Source organism: Balaenoptera acutorostrata, chromosome 20, assembly GCF_949987535.1.
Source record: "Balaenoptera acutorostrata chromosome 20, mBalAcu1.1, whole genome shotgun sequence".
Taxonomy (NCBI): Eukaryota; Metazoa; Chordata; class Mammalia; order Artiodactyla; family Balaenopteridae; genus Balaenoptera; species Balaenoptera acutorostrata.
The window spans coordinates 5,572,198-5,594,333 of NC_080083.1; the positions used below are offsets into that span (position 1 = coordinate 5,572,198).

The 22,136-nt window shown below is 39.4% G+C and overlaps 1 protein-coding gene across 3 annotated transcripts in view; it reads right to left on the reverse strand.

Annotated features, from left to right (window-relative positions):
* MAP2K4 (mitogen-activated protein kinase kinase 4) overlaps positions 1-22,136 on the reverse strand; it is a 104,569-nt gene that overhangs the window by 78,789 nt on the left and 3,644 nt on the right. For 2 of the 3 annotated variants that reach the window (XR_009006296.1, XM_057536002.1), the window contains exon 2: positions 15,471-15,503. The exons of the other annotated variant lie outside the window; for it this stretch is intronic. Coding sequence is in view for 1 of the 2 variants with exons in the window: in XM_057536002.1 (XP_057391985.1) it covers positions 15,471-15,503 (33 nt within the window). In the remaining variant the exon portion in view is untranslated. The remainder of the gene's footprint in view (positions 1-15,470; positions 15,504-22,136) is intronic. 3 annotated transcript variants of the gene reach the window in all.

A 22,136-nucleotide genomic window follows, 5' to 3' on the forward strand; every position in this document is an offset into this window, starting at 1 on the left:
TGAATCTGGGCAGGCCTTGGGACTTGCTTCGACCAGAATAATAGAGCAGAAGGGATGCTATATGACGTCCAAAGCTAAGCCTTATGAGCCCTTGCAGTTTGCACTCTCACCCTCTTGGAAAGCTACCGAGTCTAAATGGAAAGCAGTTCAGTCAGGCTTCCTTGATGATGAAAGAGCACATGGAGAGGCCCAGAAGTCCCAGCTACCCCGGCTGAGCTGAGACCGCCCCAACAGACCGACTAGCTGAATGCAGACATGTGAGTAACAAATAGAATCATGAAAAATTAAACAGCTGCTCTTTTAAGCCACTACTCACATGCTAAAGGAGCTGGGTAGAAACAATGAAAAAGTGATCAGAATCAGTCCCTCTGAAGGAACTCCTACCACCACCACAGGGGACTCCCCAGAACCAAGCACAGGAGAAAGTGGGAACTTGAACTACAATGGACAAATCACTCATATGATACCAAGTATTCCAAGCATCCCACCAGGGGTGGGGGAAAAAGAATTGCCTTAAATTCTCATTTCTCCCTTGGCTCTAAATCTGAGTACCTAATCTTCAAAACAGAAAGAGTAACCAGAATAATTTTTTAAATTATCTGTAATCACCGGAAAAGAGGAAGACAATTCCAACTATGCAACCTCAAACAATTTCAGAAATGAGGAAATAAAGTGGTAGACAAGAACTTACTTTCATTCCCTTTTCTGCCTAAATTACTACTGTGACAAGTGCCCTAACTTATTTCATAAGCTCTAGAGAATAAGAGAGGAAGGATGTTGACTTGCAGTTTGAAGGAATGGGCAACTCTACATTTTAGACTTGCAATCTCAGGCCTTCGAAGTAGTAAATGAGCTACTACCAGCTAATATTATATTACTCCTCCTCTGCCAGCCTTTGGTACATCAGGGTGAGCAATTTCCAAAAATTCACAAAATCTCACTTAGAACACTGAACTCTCATCAGTAAAATAGAACACTGTCATTCATCCATGCAGCTAAGCATTTTGGAAACTGAACAGTGCTGAGTTTGTTTAAGAAACCAACAGCCCCTTTAGCACATTTTGACACTTTTGTGTGTAAGATAGATTTGGGGGAAGTCCAGTGTAATAAGTTACATAGCCATAGGTGCAGAAATATCACACTTATACACAAGGTGGTTTGCCAGGCAGTGGGGACAGAAGGATAGACAAGGTAGTGACATAATTACAAAGACTATTTTCTTTGGCATCCTGCCAAAATTAAAAAGGAACATGGTGGGAGGAAGTTAAAGGGTAGGAATAGGGGGGAAAAAGTACTTTTGCTAGATGCTAAATGACCACCAATGAAATACTGATAAAGATAAAAAGAGGGATATTTCTGTGGTCTAGTAATTCACACATCTGTAAAACCAAGATAAACACCACCCCTTACTTGGCAGAACTACTGTGGTAAGGACTAATATGAGCCAGATGTCTATTACCAGCAAACAAATATAATTCCTCAGACTAAACTAGCCAATTCCTGAGTAGTCCAAACTCTTCAAAAACACCCAGGGAGCAATCTAATTCAGGAGGACCCTCCTGGGATTACCAAGACGGCACAGATGTCAAGGCTTTACCGAGATAAACAGGGCTTGAGATGCCTGTCCACACAGTCACGCAGACAGAATCAAACTTTCTGCTGAGCAGAATCCTGGCTTTGGATCGCCATGGTCCCAAGCTCTCCTGTGAGGTCCCCAGGTTCACTGAGGGGCAAAGAGGAAATCCTTCTGTCTGAACTACAAAGCCCCAGCTGAAATCACTACCTTCTGAAATGACAAGCTGGGAGAGAATATAAGGGCCTTACTGATCAATATGACAGCATATATCCCAATTAGAAAATACACAAAGAGCATGAACAGGTAATTAACAAAAGAAGGAATACGAACAGAACAGAAATAAACCATTAACATGAAAAAATTATCAAATTCTTCTAGTTCTCCAAAACATTAAAATTCATTTTTTGCCTTTAATACCACACATAAATAAAGTCCTAATATCAATGTTAACAAAGGGTATGAGAAGCAGCAGTCCCTTCAGAACTTGTCAGAGCTGCGCTTTTACACCTATTTGTAGTTAGGTGATGCCCACCTTGCCCACCGCACCCTAAGTTTTAGGGGTGCAGAAACCATTTCCCATGTGCCTCAGTGTCTAGAATTACACCAGACACATAAATCCTTAACACTTCTTCAGTAAACAAAAGCACACAGACAAATGAATGAACAAACAAAGCACTGCTGTGAGATGAACTGGTTCACTTTCTCCATAAAAAGGGCCATACCTAGCAAACACCTCAAAATGTCCTTACGGCCAACCCATTCCTAAGGATTTATCCTTTAGGAAGTTAAAGGCTATGCAAAGAAAGTTATTCAAAGCAGAGGCACCTGTGTTAGATTAGTTACAAAAATCATGGCACGCCCATAACTGGAACACTACACTACTACCAAGAACACACACCATCAAGACTACTGACATTAGAACTGACTTTAACAGCGAGAGTTCTTTTTTAATCAGGCAATTAGTAATGTGTCTGATAAACTGTCATTTTAGTAAAGCACATGTGCATATGATAACCTATAATACACACACAGGCCACATTCTCCAGAACATCACTGGTGATTAATTCAAAGTGCTACAATTATGGGTGACTTTTTTCTTTTTCTACTTTTCTGTTTTTCAGCAGTAAGCGTTTTTTGTCTCTGTTTTAATTATAGTCTCCTAGCTCCTCACATCAGAACTTTCTAATCTGTTCTCTAAACCTAATCTTACTGAGCCCTAGAGAACAAGTAAAAAAATGGCCTTAAAAATACAAGTACGCACAGGCACTTTGATATACCTGCTAATACAACTTGGACATTTCCATATCCCTATCATCTTGTAATATTTCATAAGTTATATCATTTGAGATTTTTGAAGGTATATGAATCAGCTAAGTTAACAATATTTTAATCTCCAACAAAACAGGAAAACACAATCTCCCCCCCACCACCACATACACACAATGCCATGCTCCTGACTGTGAAAGCACAGCCTCCATGGGAATCGAAGAGTGGGAATTCCAGTTACACACCCACCTTGAGAAGGTTCCATATGGATACTCAAAAGGTGGCAGCCATACCGTCAGCGCACCTCCACCCCCAGTTTAGGGGAGAAGAGGAAGATGTGCTAATAATTCTGAGTCCTTCATGTGCCCCCAGCTTGTTGTTTAGCATTCTCTTTTACGCCATCATCCTTCACAGTCCTTGTACGAAAGGCCTAACCCACTATACACCTGCACTGCTTCCCTTCACAGAGAAGCTGAATGGCCACACGTGGCGCTGACAAACCTAGTCAGGGAGGGGAGTGTCTGCAGCACAGTAAGTCAGTAAAGGTACCCAGCACCTTGTCCAGGAGCTCAGAACACTTTAAATCTGTGCAATGCCCCAAACTCAGCCGAATCCACAGGGCATTTTTGTTCTTAAGCTTCAAATCCGTGAACATGTCAACAGGGGCCCCACGGAGACAAGTGACACGCAAACACTGTGTTGACCAACTCCAACCAAACTTTCTGTGCAGACGGTCTGTGATGCCTTCTCCTGTGATGTGCAGGCCTCCCAATCGGACCCTTCAACATTCTAATGAAACTCCTCATCAGCTCCCCCAAGTTTTAAGTTACTGTCTCACCACGCGCCAAAAGCAAGATGTTAGGATTTCTGGAAAACCATCCACATAAGGAGTCTTCCTTGTCGGTAGCCCTCTTTCTAGTGGGACAAGGCACATAATATGCAAACTTAGGAAAACCGTGTCAAGAAAAGTCACGAAGCTTGTTCCGGTTTTCGTCCATACCTCGAGCCCATGCGGCGGCTCTGTGGAGGCAGAGGCGCAGGCCAGAGGCGATGTTCTCACGGCAGCTTGCTTGAGCTCTAATGAGAAGCCAGAGTGCCCACTGCGCTTATATCACGTGCACTCTTCCTGCTCGGCAAACCCACAGCATCCTGCCATCATCATTTTAACTCCCCACCACCCAGAAATGAAATAAGCTCGTTAACCATATTTTCTAATAATACCATCAGTATTTTTTCAATCAGTGCTTCAAACCTTTTTTATATGTGCCACGGTGTTAAGAAAAGCACAGGTGCACAACACAATGAAGGAGAAACAACGCTGTTCTTGGCTAAGCACCACTGACCTAGAGCTCTAGTGAGCGGCTCCAGGCCACAGGGCTAGGAGATGAATATTTCAGCCAACAGCAGTGCCCAAGTTGGGGAGCTACTAAAACAACCAGATCGGACTTCTTCTTAAAGAGTTTACTTAGAATAATATTATTAACCACACAACAAAGCCAGATTTTTGTCAAACGTTAATTTCTTCACTTATCTAATTTCTTTCCTCATCTGCCCAAAATACCAATAAGGATTCCCACACAGTCATAAATAATTAACTCTTCTAGACTCAATCCTTTAAGTTAGCAAGTAGATTAGGATACAGAAAGCTGTATTTTTTACAGACAATTTAGCATCATACTAGAGGTACCACTTTAGTCCTAGCAGACAGGACATCTTGATCCTTTTCACAACAAAATCAACCATCCACTGGCCAAAGTGATAGTGGATACCCACTCTTCTTTCCAGGTCACTATAGATTAGCCTGCCTAGAAAGCTTACTGATTCAAAGCTATGTGTCTATTATATGCAGGTAGTTTTGCTACAGACACTGTCTGTGATATAATAAAAAATATATTTGGTATTTGTTGGAGGTTCCTGGCACAGAGCTCCTACAACCCTTGGAATTTCCTAAGTGATGAGTGTCTTTTATTATGCATAACAAGCCTCTTTCCACTATATCAGAGTTTTTGCATATTAGGTGGGGGTGGGGAGAACTTCCAAAACTTCAGGATGGGAGGGCTGGTCTCCAGAAAAACCAGTCAAGTGATCAGAGGGTTATAACTTCCAGCCCCACCCACTAACCTCCATGTAAGGCAGAGGGTCTGGAGATCGAGTTCAATCCCCAAAGGCCAACGATTTAATCAGTCATACCTATGTAATGAAAGTTTCATAAAAGCTCCTAAAGATGAGCCAGGGGAGCTTCCTGGTTGGTAAACACATCAAAGGGCTAGAAGGACGACAAGCCCAGAGAAGGTGTGGAAGCTCTGCACCCCCCCTCTCTCCACACCTTGCCCTATGCATCTCTTCTATTTGGCTGTTCCTGAGTTACATGTTTCTAATAAATTGGTAAACATAAGTAAAGTGTTTTCCTGAGTTCTGTGAGCTATTCTAGCAAACAAGTGAACCTGGGGGCGGTGGGTAAGGGAACCCTGTAATCTGCAGTCAGCCAAGCAGAAGCGTGAGTAGCCTCGGCACCCCATTTGCAGCTGGATCTGAAGTCAGGGCAGCTTTATGGGGCTGAACCCTTTAACTTGTGAGATCTGATGCTAACTCCAGGTAGATAGTGTCAGAATTGAACCGAATTGTTGGGCACCCAATTGACATAGGAAAATTGCTTGTGGTCAGATAACACCTCAGAGTGGCAAAATGTGAAACACTGAGAAGTGAGGACTATTAAGACTTCCTGAAGGCAAAAGAAGTCACTTTCAAGAAATAAATCTTTCCTTATTTCCATTAATACCTGTAATTGATTTTTTATGCTATCCAAACCTATAAGCAAGCCTGCAGCTTGCACTGCCTAAAGCAGAAGGGAAGCTTTATTTCAAAGATGACTTCCCCAATTCTGAAACACCATGAGTAGTTTAGCAATAATTTAATAACTGCAGAGGAGGGGCACAAAGCCCCACACTACACAATTTTCAACTAGTCACCAAGAGCATACCACATTTGTTATATAACAACCCCTTGCTTCTTCGGGAACACAGTCAACATCTGAACATAAGCATTCTCATATTCATCTGGATGACTTTTGACCACTGGAAATTAGATTTAGCATTCTGGTGACTTTTCATAAAAAAAGCACCTGCGTATCACAGGAACTCAAATATTTCTTGAATAAATGAATAATCCAAGCTCAAGTTTTGATTTAACACCTTTAGGACAAACGGTTTCACTCAGACATCTTGACTGGGGGTTTTATCCATACTTCCCAATAGATCTAATTAGTTGCTTCTTTTGTTCTCATTAATCGAAAGATGCGTAACTAGAAGTTAAATAGGTTCTCTGAAAAAGTTAGCCAGCAAGCTTTAACGAGAGAAATGCTCCTAACTATAGAACTTCATGACACATGGATTAGTCGGCCATCCTCTGGCTTTAAAAAAAGATAGCTGGCATTTTTAACTGCCTTGCGCTGCATGGCTTGTGATCATCTTTTATACACTCAACCAACTTTTTCCATTTCAGTGCTGTATTACCCTATACATCTTTTTAAAGAAATTTTAAGTAATAATTTACAATCCAAATTCAAATTCAAATCCAACAGTGTTACTACCAAAGCAAGTAACAGAGGTGGAAAACGAATTAACATCCTCTATACAAAGCTAATATTGTATATGTATAAGCAATAACTACAGCACTATTATACTCCTCTCACCAACATCCAAATAGCTTCTTTGTACCCCACAGAATAATCCTTCCCAATTTAAAAAAAAATTAAGATGTGACTAACACTTTCACTTCTTAGTGGACACAGTTAAGTACTATTTGTTGCCCATAAATGTATTCTATGAATTAAGGTTTTTAAAAGGTTAGAATAAAGTAAGATTAACAAAGAGAGTTAAATGGCACCCAAAGAGGATATACTGCACCCTATCTACTTTCTAAATATATAGTACATGAGAGTATCCTGACTGAAACGTCTCTGATTTGTTATTTACAAATTGTGCAAGGTCAAATCAGTGTTAGAACATCACCACAGGGAGACTTTAATAGTGTAGTTACAAGACAGGTGACTGAACAGGGATAGTGAAATGGGAGAGTTGCTTAAGAAAGCTGGAATCCGGTTTGGGACTTTTGAAGATCTCTTGATCTCTGGTGAAGTTGAAGAACCAGTGGGTATGTGAGACCAGTTCTGTCAAATTAAGATCAGTCCCAAACCGGATTCCAGCTTTGCTCATTAATTTATATTCACTGATTAGAATGCTCAGGTCCTTCAAGCATTATCTTGCCAGTACTTGGGAACCAGAGTTAGTCATCGAAAGGCAGTTTGGTGAGACTAGAAGTAAATAGGAGTTCTCATCCGAGATATAAAAAACACGTGAGCTACTTGTGTTCCAGTTGGCAATTACCTTCTCAGTGACTGGTATGTACTTGTCCAACAGGTGTCATTATTCACCTTTTAGTAGTGACAATTTCTTAAGCAACTCTTGCATTTCACTAACCCTGTTCAGTCACGTACTTCATATCCTTCAGCACTGGTGCAGTTAAGTCATAGATGATCAATGCAATAATTTGCATTTGATAGTATGCCCCTAACACAAACTTTGTTTCTTGGTTGACAACAGCAACTATCTGCAGAGCCCACAAACGTTTAGAAACACAAGTTAACCAGTCCCAAATGAAAGAATTAATCTAGACAAAAATCACTGAAGGTAGCCAGAACCATCAGGTGAAAGGCTGATGGGGAACTTTATTCCATATGAAACACACTGACGGCATCAAAGCCCACTGATCAATCTTAACAAGAGCTGCAACCAGAAATCGTATGCCTCCTGATATAATGCAACAAAAAATACACAGCACCACCTACCAAGTGTTCTTGCCAAAAATTTGAATATCTATGTGATCAAAGCCCTTATTTCTAACTACAAATTAACAGGAAATACAGGGCAATGTGAAACACTAATTACTAAAAGGATGTAATCAGCCAAATCCAAAATGTGCAAAATGCTACAAAAACATGACCCATTTTTTTTCAATGAACAAATGGCAAGAAAAAAGGAGAGAAGAGGGAACTACTATAAAGAAACTTAAGAGACATATGAACCAAATGCAGTATGTGTGTGGACCTTGTTGAGACCTCAACTTGGAGCAAATCAACTGTAAATAAGGCATTTGTAGGGCATTTGAGGAAATCTGAACATTGAGTGGCTATCTGATACAACTGTTTTGTTTATTTAACAGTGTGATAATGGCATTAAAGTTATGTATTTAAGAGTCCTTATCGCTTAGAAGATGTGTGACAAACACATTTGTGGATGAAATAATGATAATCAGAATTAGCTTTAAAATTTTTTAGTAGAGATAGGTAGAGGGAGGAGGAACAAATGAAATAAAATAGGCCATATGCTGGTAATTGTTGAAGCCACGTAATGGGTACATGGGGTTCACTATACTATTCTAAGTTTGAAAACTTCTATCATTAAATGTTTTTTAAAATTTAAATAATGTGCTTTCTTCCACCCCTAACTATAAGAAAGTAGGCGGGACATAAATCTGAAGACATCAATTCGTTTTTAAGAGCCTGTACACAAATCTGTCCTCACACAGCGCACGGCCACCTTGTTCACTGACTCCCCAGTCTCCTGACCTACTGATCTTGGTCAGCTGTTCCCCAGACACACAAGTCGTTCGAGAATCCCAAAGCAATCCATTCTCTGCATCTGTCTAGGCCAGAATAATTCTGATTTTTTGAAAATACTTTCTGCCTAGTGGTAGATCCCTCTGTCCCTAGCTTTGGAGCCACAAGAAGGAATCTTTCCACTTAATGTTCAGTCAGGCTCATTAGATAACGTTTTGAAACTCTCCAGGGCCAGAAAATCAAAAATGATATATAAATGTATGTCCAGATCTCATGACAATTTTCAAGTGAAGACTCCTCAAAAGCCATTTGGTTTAGAAAATCATTCCTATGAGTACTCACTGCTTTCTTTCAAGAGTCAATAAAACACTATGGTTTATAGCATGTAACCTGTGACCAAACCAAGGTCACACAGTCTGCTACTCCTGAGCTGTATGACTTTAGAAAATTCCCTTAACCTTTCTGTGTTTCCATTCCTCATCTATAATAATTATTATACCTACTTCATAAGATTGTTGGAAGAAATAAAGAGTTAATAACTTACTTAGATAATTTAAATAAAGTGATAGATAAGATTAGATAAGATAAATAAAAAGCTTAGAACAGGGTTTGGCACACGGTAAATGAGAGTTATCTGTTATTATTTCTACCACATAGTCTGTCTATACATGTTCAATTTCTCAAAGACCATAAACTTCTGCAGAGTAGGCTCTAGATTTAATCCATCTTTCAAGACCCCAGTGCCTCTTAGCATTAGTGGTATAGATATGTTTGTTAAATGTTCTATTTGTGCCTCTGTTTACTTAACCTTTTAAGAGGTTCTCTGAAGGGGAGTAAATATGTATACACTTGATTTTCACTTCTGATTAATGTTCACTGATTTCTACCTAATGAGAAAATCAACACCAACATGGCAGGTGCAAGTTTCTTCTAGAACATCTTTTCATCTAGATACTTGTGTCTGGATTTTGAAAGCACTCATAAAATCATGCAGTAAGAATTCAAGTATTTACTATACCTTGTTTGAAAACCATCACCCTAAACTTATTAGCTAAATTGAAAACCACTTTGATTAACTGGAGAGTTAGTTGGGAATAATTTCTGGAAACTTCTCACAAAAGTTTTGTCAAATATCCTTTCATTGCTCATAGTAAACTTCAACTGGCAAATAAAAGGAAACTTTCTGCAATGTGGGAGAATCACTAATTCTTTTCTCATTCAAAAACACCACACAGTAAGCTTCTCCAAATGATTTTTAAGGTGCAATAGATATTTGAAACCTTCCTTCCTCTAGCAACAAAACCAATTTTCAGGAAGAATTAATGTTCCCACCACTTCCAAGATCAAAGATAATTAGGTAGCATTCCCCTTGGAATGGTACATGGTATAAAGGGGATGCACGAACCTTGACTCTGCCTATACAACGATTCTTGGGCTTCCATTAGTATAAAAGCTGTTGGAAAGCTTGGGCTTTCCCCTGGCAGTTCATCATGGTCCACAGACAGTGATGAATGTACTAGACGCTCAGTCCTAGGGGCTTACGGCAAACCCTGCAATAGTCTCATTTTGTAACTAAGTTCATCGTGTATATAGATTTAAATAAACCACGTTACCCTCCAGTAGTAGCAAATGTGGTCATTCTGTTTCTTAGGATTGCTGAAAAACTTAGGTGAGCTTAATAAATTCCAAACAATAAAATTTTAGTGATTGGGTATAGATTTTTGTTACATAAAATGGGAAAACAGAAGTTTAATTAGTTGAATGTTCTAAGCTCTTAGTTTTAAACACGGGACAGCTTGACACTCCCTCCACTCCTTCCTTTCCGTGGTTTTCTATACTCCACCTCCAGTAAAGTCAAATACTCTCTTGAGTGAAACATCATCTTTTACAGTATCAGGTCAGTAAACTTATTAATGACGTCCTCAAACTTCTGGAAAGATTCACAAGACACCCTTCCTCCTCTTTACTGTTTCATTTTTATTATTACCAATTTAAAAACAATTTGGGGTACTTATTTAAAGAAAATAGTTTCACAATGAAATGAAAATCTGTCATTAGGATACCTCCATTTTCCCCCCAAATACTTTGGTGTGCAGTGTTACCAAAAGCGATCAATACCTGTAATCTAATTTCTATTAGTGACTTCAAGGATAACAGTCAGCTCTGCAACATGTAATTTTCTAAATAAAGATCCTGTTGCTATGCAAACATTCTCAACTAAAACAATTTTTTAAAGCCATTAAATCTTTTTAGAGCTATCAAAAGTAAAAAAGGCAAAGCTACGGAAACTCAACACTACCAAAACTTGTCTTTAGCACTCAAGAACTCTACAGCCATGGGCGGAAAATGCACTGCAGTAAGGGGGGAAAAAAAGGCTAAAAGTGCCCTTGTATGAAAACTAAATTATTAAGAGTATTTGCCAAATTCCTAACTACTCTCACTTTGATCGGCACAGGATTCTACTAGGCATTTTCTGAGGAAAATCCCCATGCCCTGGGATCTTTAATGCGTCACAATTCTCATACAAGCAAAAAGTCAAAATGCCGATACACTAAGGTAAATTTGACATTTACAAAACCACATCTCAAAAACTGTTTCTAGGCAAATCTCCTGCCCCCCCCCAAAAAATTGGTTTTATAAAGCAAAGCAAATCATATTCTAAAGAACTATGTTTTCAAGTTAGCTCATTAAAGCCACTGAGATATGATCATTCAAACTGAGTCATAAATCACATAAACATATTTACAAGTACAAAATCATTATCTCCAAATGGTAAATGACGAACTAATCAACCTTCTAAATGTAGGAGCTCTACATGGGAAAAAAACATTTTCCCCTGATGTAGTCTTACATACAGACCTTAGAAAAATTCAATAATCTAACAGTGTTAAAGAAATATAACACTGTTGGCTCAAATAACAATTTTATGTTAAATATATATTATCTTATATATATTTAGAAAACCAAAAATCAAATAAATGCAGAAACTATAATCGATAAAAAAAGATCATGAAGTGCAAAGTGGATTTTTATTGAATTTCTATAAAAATCTGGTTCCAAAATTAAATATGCAGTCTCACACTATTTGTCTGTGTGTGTGTTAAAAGCCTACACACACATCACCAATAAAGCGCCACTAACTCGTAACAGGCAATTGTAATAAACTGATTGGAACAGTAATGTAACAATATAAAAAATAAAAACTATGTGTAAGTCAAACAATGGGGGAAAATTAATCCTTCAGAGCTTCCATTAGTCATCAGAATCATCTTACAATAAGTCTTTTTGGTTTATGATGGAGAATTGAGCATTTGAAGCAGACTCAAACATAGTGGACTTCTAACAATATGTACTTCTGTGTTCTTTGTACTCTATCCCCTCCTACAACTACTGTATGCTATGTAATTATTTTTAATGAATTAAACTGTAGTTTTTCTGAAAATTCTGAAACACCCTTAAAATAAAACTGGAGATTCTGGCACTAGAGTATGCCCTAATAGGTAAGAAAACATTGCTTTGGTGATTTCAAGCCCTTTATTTTTAAAGAAATGAGTGACTAGTTCTAACATACAGTTAATGGCTATATTCCAGAGCAAACTGGAAAACTGATTTTCTGCAAACATTACCAAATTGCACTTATAATTTTTACGACATGCAAATCATAGGACCAGTCTTGGGAAAAAGTGTTAATATATGTAAGCAACTGAAAACTTACCCTAAAATATAGGAACCAATAGTTCAAAAATAAATGCTGTCACCTTAGAGCTGGCCCTCCATACCATCATTCCAGCTCCAACCCTCCCTTTCCTCAAGACTTCCACTGAGGTCTGAGCCAGCACAGACAGCTCTGCTTGACTCCAAAGCAGGACAGGCCATTGTTGGACCTCTGCCGTGGTCTCCAGTCAGGAAAGCAGCTATCATGAGACCCCACAGCAGCCCTCATGTTAGTTCTCTCTCATGACAGAACAGTGGAAGCAAAGGTGCCCAGTGCATATGCGGTCCTGCACCACCTCACTCTGGGTTCAGCTACTAATCGATCTGCAGCATCAGTAGTCGTATGCTTGCAATCAACGCAGGAACAACCCTAGCCCCCTGCACTAAGAGCCCGCTAAGGGCAGAGACCTATTCTATTCACTTCTGCCCCAATAATCTCCCTCATTTGATGGTACCTATGTGTCCAACATGTGCTTTGTGAATGAATGTATAAAACTGTATGAATTCCAAAAGCTGGAAAATTAAGAGAAGGACCTCCCAAAGAGAGAGGGAGGAATAAAAGGGGAGATATGAGAAAGCAGTGTAAAGAGGTAGTGAAGGCAACCAAAAGTGGGCATCAAGTGGGAATACACAGTTAGGTTCTGCCACGTGTAATAAAGCAAGCAGCACTGCAAACCTATCATTTCTGTAACAGTGGGAGAGGGACAGTACCATTTAGAAAGTCTAAAGGCATTTTACATCTACCTACAGAGCCATTTATAGTCACTGTATACACAATTTTAAATTTAATAAAATCAATGTTTCTCTTGTTTTATGTTCACAATAGGACTAAGAGAAAAAAAGCAACAATGCAAATGCAGTTTTAAATTTTTTAAATGTCAGCATTTTTCTTAAATTAGATTTTATGTCAATATGTAAATAAAAATTAAAAAGTATATTAAATATTAACCGAAATATTTAAACAGAAAGCTAAAAACTGTCATAGTAGATGTGTTAAAATTAAAATATAGCATAAAATAGAAGTTGTAACTACATTACATGTAGATATGTATCATATATGTAGGTTCACTAAAAGCAGGAAATCATATACTATTTTTAATTTAAGGTAAGAGAAGGATGACAATAATGGACCAATTAAAATTTTTTATCCAGGATCTAGCTGCCTTACTCTATTGCTCATTATATATTTATATCATGGATAAACCAATCAAGAAATAAATTTGTGTTAACTACTTTTCAAAGGAAGTCACAATGTTCAACCAATGGAAATTAAACATTTTGATTCCATCAGAAAATTTTAAAACAGCAGAAATGTTTTCTCCAGGTTAAACTTTATTTCGTTTGAACTAACTTACTTAAGAATGATACATATCAGAGGATCTAAAAGGTACAGCATGGTGACTACAGTTAACAATACAGCATTATATACTTGAAAGTTGCTAGAAGAGTAGATCTTAAAGGTTCTTACTACAAAAGAGAAATACTAATTATGTGAGGTGATGGAGATGTTAACTAACCCTACTGTGGTAATCATTTCGCAATATGTAAGGGCAGCAAATCATCATGCGTACACCTTAAACTTACACAATGTCATATGTCAACTACATCTCATAAACTTACACAATGTCATATGTCAACTACATCTCATAAAGCTGGGGGGAAAAGACAATGATGTACATCAAAAGGCGGTCGTGGGAGTTCCCTGGTGGCCTAGTGGTTAGGATTCCAGGCTCTCACTGCCGTGGCCCAGATTCAATCCCTGGTCAGGGAACTGAGATCCCACGAGCCTCGCGGCACAGCAAAAAAAAAGAAAAAGCGGTCATTATTCTTCCCCACTCTATGAGTCAACAAGCAGAAGATGAATACATTATATTTTGGGATATATTTATGTTAACTGGAGAATAGCTTTCTTGAGTTGGGATTTTTTTAAACTGCATTTTATACAAATGACATTTAAGTTTAAAATGCATTTGTTTTAACTTTATAAATTATGCTTTCTTATAGAACACCTATTCTGTAGTATATGAAGACTGGCGCCCTAATATACAACCCTAGTCTAAGGCTTCCCTGGTGGCGCAGTGGTTAAGAATCCACCTGCCAATGCAGGGGACACAGGTTTGAGCCCTGGTCCGGGAAGATCCCACATGCCGTAGAGCAACTAAGCCCACATGTGCAACTACTGAGCGTGCGCTCTAGAGCCCGTGAACCACAACTACTACTGAAGCCTGCAAGCCACAACTACTGAAGTCCGTGCACCTAGCGCCCGTGCTCCGCAACAAGAAAAGCCACTGCAAGGAGAAGCCCGTGCACGGCAACAAAGAGTAGCCCCCTCTCACCACAACTAGAGAAAGACCGCGCGCAGCAACAAAGACCCAATGCAGCCAAAAATAAATAAATAAAATAAATAAATTTATTAAAAAACAAACAAAAATCCTAGTCTATATTGGGGGGTGGGGAGGAGGAAGAAAAAAATTTTGTTTTAAAGAAAAAAATTAAAATTCATTAAATGTATGCCTTAAAATAAATCAATTTTAAAGCATGAGGTCTCAGAATACAGTTATACTGTATACTTTCTGCACTCCAATCTTTTTTTTTTTTTTAATTTTTATTTATTTATTTTTGACTGTGTTGGGTCTTCGTTTCTGTGTGAGGGCTTTCTCTAGTTGCGGCAAGCAGGGGCCACTCTTCATCGCGGTGCGCGGGCCTCTCACTGTCGCGGCCTCTCTTGTTGCGGAGCACAGGCTCCAGACGCGCAGGCTCAGTAGTTGTGGCTCACGGGCCTAGTTGCTCTGCGGCATGTGGGATCTTCCCGGACCAGGGCTTGAACCCGTGTCCCCTGCATTGGCAGGCAGATTCTCAACCACTGCGCCACCAGGGAAGCCCTGCACTCCAATCTTAAAAGTGAACTTTCCTCAACCTGTGATTTAAATTATGGCTAAGTCCAAATATCTATGTACATCTTTCTATATAACTATATACATATGAATAGATGTCTTTCTATACCTGTATACATCGTTCTAAATCTAGTATATCTGTCTATATCTATATACATCTTTCTATATTTACATACATTTGAATATCTACATATATGTTTCTATTTCAATTGCAAGTGAAAGCAAGAATATAACACAGTTGTTTTGTTTTTTTTTTTGTATTTGGAAAATGAATGAAAAATGGAAGCTCTTTTAAAGTAAAATTGCCATGGTTGGTTAGTTGAAACAATAGTGGACACATTCCCAATACCAAGATGGATATGAAAAAATTAGGTAGCATAATATCATAAAATTTGTAGCTTACTTTGTGCCTTTTCACAGAAGTTTATCTGAAAGCCTAAAGTAAAAGAGATAAGTTCCAGTTCATTTACTGTAAATCAAACAAACCAAAATTAGAACATGACATAGCATTTTTATATTACATTCAAGAACAGTTCAAATCACATAACCTCCACTATCACAGATAAAACTATAACATACGGGCTTTCTTCAAAAACTCAGCTCTTTCTGACGTAATTGTACTTTATTATATGAAACTGAAATCACGTTTAAATTATAAGAGCTACGTTGTCTTTACGGTTAATTTTCACATCTATTCAATAAAAAGAATAGCTATTAGCCCTTGGAAGTTAAGAACAACTTTTAAGACAGTTTTATCAATTTCTTCAATCTACAAGTTCAGAACATATCACAAGCTATTTTATTAACTCAAATTACTGACTTGGAATTACTCGATTACTATCCCTGACTCAAAAACTTTGGTAGTTGATAAATTGTGAGAGCTAAACACACATAGCAACATTCTGCCAGTGAGCGAACCTCAAATGATAAGACAGTGAACTACTAAAGAGGTGCTTAAATTCCTGTGAAGTAGGCCTGAAAAAAGACCATGTCCCTAGAAACGGTAGGTAGGACTATAGCAGTTATAGGAAGAAAACCTGTGAATTCTCCTTAGAAACATAAACATATTTTCCAAGTTCAATTGGGCCTGGTTATACCTTATGCATATATTTATACAGGTGTAATTTTGTAAAATGCACCCAGTAAAGTAAGCTGTTCAAAACAAAAGCCTTCCCAAAATATTCATTTGCCATCATAGTCTATTGTGTGAATTTCTGGTTTTCTTAGTGGTCTACCTATGCTTGTGTTTATTATTGCTTTGGGGAGCAAAATGGGGAAAGCAAATTTAGAATGAGTATCACTCAAGCTGTAGTTATATAAATTCAATCAAAACTTGCAGGAAAAAAAGCCAGGACTAAAAAGGATATGTTTAAGTAGTCTTTCCCATCCAGCTATTGAAATTCCTAGGATTTTAAGATATAGTACCTATAATGCACAAAACCTGGAAAATGGCTAATGTAGCTACTCTGACATGAAGGTACCTTTGGGGCACCTGACACCTGTCTCTACTGCTGACGCTCCACACATATGCTGCTCGCCCCCTTGCCCCCCCCCCACCAGATGTGCAGCAGGAACAGACTTCAGAAGCAAACACAAACAAACAAACAAACAGCAACAAAAAATGGATCCTGTGGATCTTATAAGCCTAAGCAACTAAACACCAGCCAGCCTCCTACCAGGCAAAATGAGCTGGCACAAGTCAGGAGGAAAGGGAGCTGGCAGCTGGCACTGTGGAAGCAGCAGTGGAATAGGAAACACGGAGGAGCCTAGCCGCAGCTCAGAAGCCGCAGCTCAGAAGCCCATCTCCCACCCTCTCCGCTGGAAGAGGGAACGGAAAATTCACCTGGAGACCGGAGAGGAAGCTGGTGAAACACTGAAACAATTTCAAGGCGATGGTTACTATTCTCTTTTTAGCTGTAAATACAGTCAATAGTTGCTACTGGGTAGCAAAAATAAAAGGTGAGCAAAGAGGTGAACTAAATAGCAAGACGAATGGGGAAAGGAGCAAGAAAAATAAATCTGAAAGGTATGTGAAAAAGAATGAATTGGATCTGTATAGTTGTATAAAAATAAGTTAAAGGATAAAAGTATAATGAATAGGAAAAAATTCAAGGTATATGTAACTGGGAATGTTAGAATATCACCAATTACTCCCCTAACACATCAGAAGTTAAGCCCACTTTTAAATGCTAAAAAATTCTCAAAACTTGAAGTTCTGTCATCAGTACAGAATCCATACATGTAGCTAAAAGGGAAGGGGTGAAATTCTCAAAGCATAACTACAGACTTGCTCTTTCTACCTAATTATGGATGAAGTGACCAGATGAACAGATTCTAAGGACTCATACCTACATCTATCTCTGCATTATTTCTCACTCAGAAAAGACTTGCTAACTGACAAGCACAGGCTACAGTAACTGGAACAGATGGCTCACCTTTTCCTTGGAACTCCATGTAATCTTATCAATTAAATCAGATAAAAAGCCATTACCTAAATCTTTCTAGACCTCTAAAAGACTATATATACAGACACACACACACACACACACACACACACACACACACACACACGGCGGGGGGGTGGGGGGAGAGACTCTATATAGAGAGATTATATATATGGAAAAGAACCCGGGACTTCCCTGGTGGCGCAGTGGTTAAGAATCCGCCTGCCAATGCAGGGGACACGGGTTCGATCCCAGGTCCGGGAAGATCCCACATGCCACGGAGCAACTAAGCCTGTGCGCCACAACTACTGAGCCTGCACTCTAGAGCCTGCAAGCCACAACTACTGAGTCCACGTGCTGCAACTACTGAAGCCCGCATGCCTAGAGCCCGTGCTCCGCAACAAGAGAAGCCACCGCAATGAAGAGTAGCCCCCGATCACCGCAACTAGAGGAAGCCCGTGTGCAGCAACAAGGACCCAACGCAGCCAAAAAAAAAAAAAGAACCCACAAAGGTCAGAGAGTTGGTGCTTACAGTACAGACGTGGGAAAGTACATGGCCCCAGCCCAGTTTCTTTTCATTAAATCTCAGACCCCCAAGAATAAATATTGAGATGTACAGGGCAGGGTGCTAGTAGGCCTACCAAAGAAATAAAGCTCTGTGGGGCTTTTTCCGCTCCTTTTTCTCACCAGGACTCTCCCACCACATTTTCCCCTCATTCTCACCGTCCAACCTCAATCTTGAGAGTCCTTAACTGGCCATAACTGGAAACCTGCAATTTACTGTATTTACCAAATAAAGTGAGCTTGTCTGTATCCGTTTAAAAGGCTGTTTAGGATGTGTATAAGCGTATATTAAAACCAAAGGCAAAGAGTATTTGAGAAAGTAGAAAACAAAATGAAGAATGTCAGACCAGCGTTCTAGTTCCAACTGTGAAACTCAAAAGAGGCATCTTGCTTGAGCCCCCGTTTCCTCATTTATATATAAAATTAAGAATAATATCAAGTAATCTTAGAATTTGAAACAGCGTGCCCATGTGTAATTTTGATTGTCTAGTGGCCCTCATGGGGCACAGCAACCATCCGCACTGCCCTTCGCCCGGGCTGAGGGTGTAGTGGGGCAGGGGGGGCGGCGGGACAGGGGCGTAAGTAGCTTCCCACCTCCTCAGTAGTGCCTTATAGTTTCCTGGACACCCTGGATTCTGGTAACGCTGAAAAGGGATAATGAACTCCAGTATGAAGCCACACTGACACAAAGAAAATCACAGCTGCCTGACTGACTGGGTCAGGCCCACAGACCAAGCTCCCAAATCTTCCTTCTGCCACAAGCATGAAGAGGCCAGCAGCTTGCCGCCTTCCAACTTCAACCTCAACATTTTGGCATGTGCCTTCAACTGTAAAGTTACTCATAGTATACCATTCTGACTCTAACATCTCAGCATTTATCTAAGCTTATCCAAACTTTGTATTTTCATTGTACTTAGAGTGAGTTCCACAAGATTTCCTGCTGTGTTACTTCCTTGAGCTTTCCTGACTTCACCTTTCTCAAACTTAAAAGGGACCCACCTTCATTTAGTAATTCCAGGTTATTTGCGTCATCCGGAACCACTCATGATTTTATGAATACTAAGCTTTTCCACATTTTTAAAAATTCAGGATCTTGTCAGCCCTCGTATGCCAGTTCCTTTCCTTCCTGTGGCTGATGACCACCTTATGCACTCTTCGGTTTGTAACTAAGCTCTGTGTTACCATCGAGCCCGTTCAAGGAAGCCTAGTACACCCGGGAGAGCAACTCATGAACCACGTGACTGTGGGCAAGTATCTAACCTCTATGAGCCTCAATTTTCTCGTCTGTAAAACAGAATACTAATACCCCAAAGTGTTTTGTGATGATTAAATAAGGTAACACATGCAACACAGAGCCTGGGATAGCGCAGGTTAATGTTGTCAGAGTCATTATTATTCCTGGCCTCTCCCTCAGGTGAGCAACGATCATGGCACCTTCCCCATCAGACCAGCTTAACCCACACAAGACCAGTCCCTCTCCTCTCATTCCCAGTCACCAAGAGAGGTAAAAGCAAAGGATTCCACACTCTGCCTCTCCGTTACAGCCCTTCCTACACCCAGCCTGCTGTCCTGAGGACTTAACTCCGGAGTGGGTACTGTCTCCTGGCAGGAACCTAACCCAGATCTCAGGGACACTGGCAAACGCATCAGGAGAGCCATTTAATGTCGCTTATTTTTCAGCAAAGTCAGGCACAGATAGACACACACACATATATATATATGTCAGATGTATAACAGAGATCTATCTGGCAACCCTCTTCTAGCTTCCCCGTTTTGAAAACTTCGGGTGACTGTTGGTAAGATGAGCTATAATACAGCTTGAAAGAGCTGCTGTGGTGTCCACTTCCACCATCCTTCCCCCTGGTGGGGAATGACATGCTGTCCTTCAAGAATCAAACCGTGCACGACGGGACTGCCAGCTTCTTTGTAAAGGTCCCTCTTGAGCTGCGCTAACTACTGGCCCCAGCGCTCCCTCTCACTGCGTGGCTGCTAAGTCAGGCCCATCTCCTCTCTCTTCGCCCTTGAATCCTTTCTACAGGGTCACGTTAATTCTCAACCTTGCCAAGAGTGTGAAGAGACACATGGAGACTTTCTGGAGTTGGGGAAAAGGGCCAGAAGCTAACCCATGCCCATTAGCAGGACAGTAAGTTGCGCAGATGACAAATTTAGCCAGGATGGCAATGTATGCTATTAACTCCTATGCTAAGTGGGTGCCTTTTCCACACTATGCATAGTGTTGAAAGAGTTCTATTACCTTTCAACATCTAATTAAAGTTTTCTACTTGCCTGTAGATTTGCAATCAAAATGCCCCCAAATTCAGAGTGCCAGGGTAAATGCCCCAGCAAGTTCAGAACTCTGCAACACAAAGAAGCATCAGGAAGCCCTGAGGCTCCAAACTCAACCCAAACATGGCTGGATGCGTACAGCTTCCACCCCCTGACTGAAACCTAAAATAATCTCTTCCTTCTATTCCGGAATCTGCATCACTTCTGGCAAAGATTCTTCTCTCAGACCTGAATGGCTGAAGTGACTTAAATAGAGCTCGGAGAAGCCATGTGAACCTGGGCAGAGGAGTCGAAAGAGCAAAGGCTGCCTGTCACCAGGTGGATTAAAACCCACTTCAACTAGAGCAAATTCCTTACTTTAAATGTCAGTTCCCTAATATATGAAAGGGGACCATGCCCATCTACCCTTAAAGAGCACTTATGAGCACCAAATTAGGTAAAGACAGTGAAAAAAGAGCTGTGTTAACTATTAGTTTCCCTTCTTAATTTTAAATCTGAATTAAACTTCCTCAGGTTGTATCATGTGGGCTGTCTCTATCTCCTAGAGATGCAGACTGACCTGAATTATATGTGATGGAGTAGATTTTGACCTCCAGACCCCTAAAAATAAGAAAAACTCTATGGGCCCAAAGCAACCCAGCTTCTCAAATTAGGTAATAGAAATGGAATGGAAAAAGAGAAATTTGCAAAAATAGAGACATGACTCAAAATACAGGGTTCACTAATATCCCATCTTAAACAAGTTTCAACACACACTCACACTCTAATAAGGGACATTAAAGGAAAATGTGAGAAAATAAGTATCCTGAAAGCGTTATGTTTTTCTACTTTTTTAATTTTAATACTAGGGTTGCTCTCCTTTTTAAGGAACATACAGAAATGCAATATGTGCTCTGAGGAGGGACCAATTTCCTGACCTGGATTTTATTTATCAGGCTATGTCAAATAAATGGTGAAAGAAATAGTGTGCAACACAGTGGGAAAGGCAAGCAGTTCTAGGGTTTGGTACCTTGTCCACTGTCTGCACAATTCAGTTCTTTAAATTGGGATAAAGGCACCCTCCTATGGTTCTTGAAAACCACAAACTACATGGTAAAAATAGAAAGACAGTCAAATATAATCACAAATAGGGCATTTCATACTAATGTTTTTATTCAAATATTATTGGGAGAAAAAAGTATACTGATTTTAAACCTTCACTTTTTCTTAACAGATATGTTTCATTACACTTGAAAGTTCTGTGTGTTTTCTTTTATTTTGTAAATATTTTTACTGAGGTATAATTGACAAACATTATATTAGTTTCAGGTGTACAACTTGATTCGCTATTTGTACATATTGCGAAATGATCGCCACACAGTAAGTCTAGTTAACATCTGTCACCACACATAGTTAAATAATTTTTTTTCTTGTGATGAGAACTTTTAAGCTCTACTCTCTTAGCAACTTTCAAATATGCAATACAGTATTATTAACTATAGTCGCTATGCTGTACATTATTTTGCACATTTTTAAAAAGTAAAATCAAGCTATCATCTTTTTACTTAAATTGATATTTATAAAATGTTCAGCTGAGGGTAAATGGGTAAGGACTGGACTAGTCCATAACTTTTCTGTTATACATCTATATCTGAAACACAAAAAGAAAAAAAGAAAAACTACCTACATGAGCACATTAAGAGAATCTGAGGCACTTACAACATATACTTTATAACCAGTTCCTGTAACAAGTATTTTACAAATGACTCCATGTTTTTCAGACTCAATTATAGATT